Raw genomic sequence first — 6560 nt, 5'->3', positions numbered from 1 at the left:
TATAGAGTCCACATCGGTTAATTAACTATAGCAGTTAATTTTATTTAGTTAGTTAACTATGACAGTTAGTTAGTTCCATACTTAGCTAGTCTATTATTACAGTTTATTCAGTTTAGTCCCGATACTGATATATACGTCAGTTACATTGTATTTTGAACTCACTTGATTCAATTCATTTTTACGATGAGAATTTTCTTTTACAGTAAAAGCTTTCTGTTTCCTTTTGTAATAGGTAACGCCGTGGTTTCAATTCAGACACAACACAATCAAACATTATTGGCATGGTGAAATATTTTGCAATTTTTGTCTCATTCCCCATAACACCCTCATTTCAAGGAGTCGCTTTCATCATTTAAATTCGAAAATCCTTTGAAATATACAAGGGGAAGGATATTGTGACAACCAAGTTGTGTTACTATTAAGTGACTACCAATCAATCTCACCGTTAGATCGATTATATGGATCCAACAGTTATATTTATTTCCATCTTTGTATGGTCATGATTCTCCATATTTAAAGTGAAAGCATTAAATATGGGAAATCATAATCATACAAAGGTGAAAATAAATATAAATTATTAAATATGGAAAATCATGACCATACAAAGATGGAAATAAATATAACCGTTGGATCAATATAATCGATCTAACTGTGAGATTGATTGGTAATCACTTGATAGTAACACAACTTGGTTATGACAATATCCTTCCCTACATACAATGTCTAATTTGGCATCTCACATTTTTTCAGATATATATTTCTGGCATTTAGAAAGAGTTATGTTTAACCCGTTAAAAACGGTCGAAGCTCCAAATCCAATAGAAGAAAAGGAAAACCGCGGAAAACGTGCTAGCACACCGAACTAAAAAGCCACTCTTGTATACGGAAAAAGAGAGAAAAAGAAAAAGAAAAAGGGGGAAAAATAAAAAATATCAAAGCTACACATTCGAATCCATTCTGATTTGCAAATTGAAGCTGTGGATTGCTTTATCGAGAGAAAATTTGAACGAAAATGCAGTCGTTAAACATTAAGGCTTGCTTGGATCTGCGGTTAGCGGTTTTCACGGATTCGGAGGTGGGGATGAAGAGGCAATGGGTGAATTGCAGGAACCGGAGGAGAAGGAATGGGAGTGTGATCGTAGCGTGCGGTGCGGAGAGGAATACGAATGGGAGTATGAGTACGAGTTCAGGTTCAAGCTCGAGCTCGTTTTTCTCTCGGAGCCACAACTACGCGATCTTGAAGCAACAAATGGAGGTGGCTGCTAAATCCGAGGTTAGTGTTTTTTTCTTTCTTTTTAAAAAAATAAAATAATATTTATTATTAAAAAAAAATGTCGCTTTTTGATGACTCTGTTTTGGAAAGAGCCTTTTAATTTTGTGGAATTTGAAAATTTTGCGTTAGGATTACGAAGAGGCTGCGAGGATTCGTGACTCGCTGAAATGTTTTGAAAACGAAGTGCCGGTTCTGCGTCTACGGAGATTGTTAAAGGAAGCAATTGCTGATGAGAGATTTGAGGTACCTATTTTGTTACTCATCTTGATTTTAGGACAGATGAAAATGACATGTTTACATTGCTTTCTACATTTGTTGGACTATGGTCGTGTCGTTTTTCGGTGACCCAATGTTCGAACATACATTGTTCCTCTCGGCCATTAAATGCTGCACTTAGCACGTTATCTCATTGTTCAGAACAGCACATATAGCATCTTTCATCTCGAATTGTCAAAATGTGGCCTATTATTGTCCATGTTTCTGTTGCCATATGATTGTCTCTTAAATCTACGTCTTGACAACTTGTTTTACCTTTTTGTTTTTTAACCCAGGATGCAGCTAGATATCGTGATGAGCTAAAAGAAATTGCCCCGCATTCTCTCTTAAAATGTTCGAGTGATGCCACAACCTTGGTAGGAATACTACTTGTTTTTGTTAGCTTCAATTAATTTGTGATCTATGATTCAGTTATTTCTTGGTTAATCTGTCTTAGGGGTTGTTTTTTAAGTTAATTGTATCCGTAGAATAATTAGTTCAATGCAATTTCCTCTGAAATGGAGATGATGAGTAGCTCTCTTGGAAAATCAATGGGACTCTCAATCTCTCATGGTGTTCATGTGGGTTGAGACATTTGTTTGGGATAATTTACTCCCTAAGTTTTAGACTTCTTCTTTTTTAAATGTTTCAGGTTTTCTTTTTCGTGGTAGAAATCTGTACAGTCTTATAATTTTGGTTTATAATAAGTTCTGAAAAGTGAACAGAGATTTATTTTCCTATAAATTCATATGAGACATCACTTACTTGTAAAATAAAAATATGAACTCTTAACATCTATTTTTAAATTATTCAGGGAATACGGGTCCAAGTTAGGAGTGTATATATAGAGGGCAGAAGTCAGCCTTCAAAGGAGCTATACTTCTTTGCTTATAGAATCAGAATTACCAATAATTCAAACCGCCCTGTTCAACTTCTTAGAAGGCATTGGATTATAACTGATGCTAATGGGGAAAGTGAAAATGTCTGGTGAGTTAATTATTTTTCTCTTCACTATCTATGTTCTTTGCTTCCAAGGTGTTTTCTATTTCCTTTTAAACCCATGTGGATTCAAGTTCCAACTCCAATGTACTTTTTACTTTCCTCATGACAGGGGGATCGGGGTTGTTGGTGAACAGCCAGCTATACTTCCTAGGACTAGTTTTGAATACTCTTCCGCTTGCCCATTAAGCACACAGAATGGTAGAATGGTATGAGTTTTTCCCCCCTTGTTATTTTATGAAATTACCCCTCTTAGTGGGAAAAGGATTTTGTTATTGTTGTTCTTTTATGAAATTAGCAATGATTAAAAAAGCGGACTGGACTGGTAGTTGGACTGGAAAACTGGTCAGATCATCAGTAGGTCCATGTGTGAGTTCATGCATAGACTGCTACTATTTAGCCTTTTATTATTGATTTTATATCTTGCAATACATATAATATGATCCTTGTATGCTAACTTAAAATCTTACCTATCTTGATTTCTTATGATTTTATGTTAACTTATTACTTAATTAATACATTATTTAATATTAAAAATATATATTTAATTATTGCCAGTTCGATCACCCTTCAACCAAGATCGGACTAGTGAACCATGAACTAGTACTCTCACTGGTTCAATGATGGGTCTGGTTCTTAAAACATTAGAAGTTGGATATTGTTGCTTTGGTCAGTCTGAGTATCGGGTAATAAGAGTTGCATTGAGTTCTTTAGCTGAAGCTAGTACCCTCATAGTATTGTTTATGGTGTTTAGTAATATTACCTGTTTATCAAATAGATGCATTGTTTCAGATAGTATGGGCATTATGCAATCAAACAGTAATATAACCAGCGAGATAGATTAAAGCATCAGATTACCTCCTTTCATTTTTTTTTTATGTTGAGAATATTGATTAATTTGCTTCAATCAAAAAATTCATATTCTTTTTATTGAAAAGAAGTTTTTGTATATTGATATTGAATAAATTACATGAGTGAGTATTTATACAAGAAAGAATCGCTAAGAATGACTAAGCGATGACTAATCAATCCTATCACAATCCTAATCACAATCAATTCTAATCAATCACAATTAATCCTAATCAATCATAATCAATCCTAATCAATCATAATCAATCCTAATTAATAGGAAATAAAAACGGAAACATGTTTGAATTCTAATTTTCTACACTTTTAGCTCGATTCTTTAAGAACTCTTATCTAGAAAAACCTGTTGTACATCTCCTTTGGGGATAAATATATTTGACATTAAGTCTCAGTTGGTTCTATGGTGCTGTGATTTAAAACCAAAACAACTATCTTCATTTTCATAATCAACAGATCATGCTCTGGAAGAGGAAAGCAAGAGTAAAAGCCTAACTGAATTTGAATTTTGAAGGCATGTTCTACATGCCCTATAATTTAGTGATTGGTTGCATCCTTTTTAAATTTTTTTCATGACTACTTCTATATTACTACAGAATGAATTTATACTATGATTTTAACTACGCAACAGTCTCAGTTTCTTCATCAGTGTAGAAATTGCAGAAAAGGGAGGAAAATTATAAGTGGTGTCATTTAGATGCTTTTCAATGGTTTGGATACATTTACATCTGCCTGTTTGATTCATGGTTGATTTCAACTTTCAAGTATTTCTAGATTTCTCACCTTCCAAAGGAACATAAAACCAGGTGATTAAATCTCATCTTCTATATTGTAATCCAGGAAGGTGACTTTGAGATGATACATGTTGATCGAGTAGGCTCAAGAGTATTTAATGTGGCTATTGCCCCCTTTTCTCTCTCACTACTTGGAGATGATGATGGTCAAGCTATTTGAGATAGAATTGCAGCATCACCTTCTGAGATTGTGCTGCATAAGCACCCGGAGTTTGTAATGGGATGTTATCAATCGTTCTCACAGCCATCTTGAGAAATTAAAGCAGGCCATTTTCATTAATTGTAAAAATATGTTTTTTGAGAATAAGTGATTGGCAAATGTTAGTCCTTACAAATTTCTTTTTTACTTTATTAATTTTGATTTGGGGGGTAGAACCTTGCAGATGTATTTTGTTGAATGGTGTGTACAGAAACATAAGAAAGAAATCAATTTTGAGGTGTATATTATAGACAGTTGAACTTGTATTATGTTTCCAACCCCAACTTACTAAGAGAAAAAGGAAAAGAGAGAGAGAGAGAGAGAGAGAGAATAATTGATGGTGTAATTAACTTCGAGCAACCAGAAAATGGGCTTATATGAGTTCTTGAGTTTGGGCAGGGATCAAGGATCGTCTGAATTGTGAGGAAAGTATAGCTATGACATTCAGCCGCGAAAGAAGCTATTTATCATATTTGAGAAATCATGCTGAGTGAATTATGTTCCCCTTTTGTGCTAACCATGCGATAGTCATGAAGATTGATAAGCACATTGTCTGCTTGTCTCACTCGTGCGTAAGCTGCAAGGATTTTCGAAAGTTTTTTTCTTGCCCCAGAACATTCTTTTTTTTTTTTTTAATAAACTATATGGCAATCCATAATTTGATGCACTAGCATCACATATTAAAGCTTTTTTACAATTCTATTTTTTTGTGTGAATAATAACGTTGTGTATGCATAATAAACATACAAAAATGATTCACCCTCATTTCTGTATAGCAATGAGAACTTGTTAGGAGGGAAACGTCTAAGTTGGAGCATGGGATGCTCCATACCTTCAAAACTGTTGATTTTGCAAACAAATTAATAGATTGCTAATGTTTGTTATCTGTAAATATCAGGTGACTTTGATGTAGATGTTGATCATAAGCTTAGTCCCTGAACATATAAAAAAATTATGTTTAGCATTTGAAAAACCATCTTTAACTTTTTTGGTCCTTTATATTAAAAAATTAAACAATAAAAGTAACCAAAATTCTCTTTTAAAAAAAAAAACCACGATGAAATTCACAATTAATTCCATCTAAGCCTTTTTAAATAAAAAAAGATTGAAAGCAGTTTAAATAAAAACTTATTAAAAGGGATAATTATCTTTTTTTTATATATAAAAAAAAATTGGTACAGAGGGGCATCAACAAAAAACAAGACAGAGGATTTTACGTTCACAATTTTCTATCTTTTGCAGTCACACGAATCACGTCCATTTGGAAGTACCAGTCATTACGTTTATACATATAAACACATCCCTTACCTATAAAATATCTCTTTCCTTCTCTGCTAGAGTGAACTAAAGCATTGGAGAGCCAAATTGGGTTCCTCCCCTAGGTGCATTCGATTATATAGGCTAAGTAGTCTCTTTCCATTGTCACCGAAAATGAAAGGTACTATCTCTCTATATGTGTAGATGATATTAGATTATGATAGTTTTTGCTATATGTTATCACTTGCAATGCTTGTGCGGTTGTGTAGAGAAATATATGAAATTAACTCTTCAAATAACCAATTCAACCAAAAACGTGTTAGGTGATAGAGTCTTTTTAATGCTTTATTATATATTCTCTAACATCCCCTCACGCAAGAGCCTTTTGGACTTGAAGCGTGGATATCGCAGAAGTCTATTTTTGGTCTGCCTTGTTATATACAAGTCCATTTTTTTTTGGTTTGCCGTTTTTCTTAATTCCAGCTGAAAGTGGGGGATGTGAGGATCGAACTCGTGACCTCATGGTCACTAATGCTCTATACCATGTAAAGAACTAATTTAACTTATGGCCCTTTTAATGCTTTTATTATATTCTTTAACACAAATCTTTTTCTCTTTTTAATCGTGTTCTTTTTTTTTCCACCAGAGTTGATATTTCTTCATTGTCTTTTTGATGTCAAAATATGTAGAACGACCCTAGAGCAAATTCATTGTCTTCTAAACGTGGGTGGTTAATTGTGTAGCTCACTAATTAATCAAAATTGAATAGAAGTTGGTCCTTTGTAGAAATGGTCTATATTTTTTTTTGGAGATTATCTTCGGGTCATTCTATAGGTTTCCTATGGACTAATCCGAAATTCGGAACGATATAAAATTAAAGCTTTAAACCATTTCCTAATGGAGAGCATTTTTGGTACAC

General features: G+C 33.6%; 1 protein-coding gene across 1 annotated transcript; it reads left to right on the top strand.

The window, feature by feature from the left end:
* Positions 1 to 939: 939 nt before the first annotated feature.
* On the top strand, positions 940 to 4345 carry LOC133283778 (uncharacterized). The gene is made up of 6 exons (XM_061480690.1): positions 940 to 1273; positions 1403 to 1516; positions 1825 to 1905; positions 2343 to 2515; positions 2640 to 2736; positions 4232 to 4345. Exons 1-6 carry the CDS (start codon positions 1013 to 1015, stop codon positions 4343 to 4345), a joined length of 840 nt encoding a protein of 279 aa, XP_061336674.1. The 5' UTR covers positions 940 to 1012.
* Positions 4346 to 6560: the final 2215 nt, after the last annotated feature.

Source organism: Gastrolobium bilobum, unplaced genomic scaffold (genome assembly GCF_033153095.1).
Source record: "Gastrolobium bilobum isolate Gb01-03AN ecotype WA unplaced genomic scaffold, APGP_CSIRO_Gbil_v1 utg92244, whole genome shotgun sequence".
Lineage (NCBI taxonomy): Eukaryota > Viridiplantae > Streptophyta > Magnoliopsida > Fabales > Fabaceae > Gastrolobium > Gastrolobium bilobum.
Note: the sequence above shows the minus strand (reverse complement) of the source record. Positions and strands in the feature narration are given on the sequence as shown.

What these genes read in the sequence shown, in the direction of transcription:
- LOC133283778 (XM_061480690.1), top strand. Translation starts at nt 1,013, where the DNA reads ATGCAGTCGTTAAACATTAAGGCTTGCTTGGATCTGCGGTTAGCGGTT. An exon ending in AGGTGGCTGCTAAATCCGAG is followed by an intron (nt 1,274 to 1,402) that starts GTTAGTGTTTTT and finishes ATTTTGCGTTAG; the next exon opens with GATTACGAAGAGGCTGCGAG. An exon ending in CGAGTGATGCCACAACCTTG is followed by an intron (nt 1,906 to 2,342) that starts GTAGGAATACTA and finishes TAAATTATTCAG; the next exon opens with GGAATACGGGTCCAAGTTAG.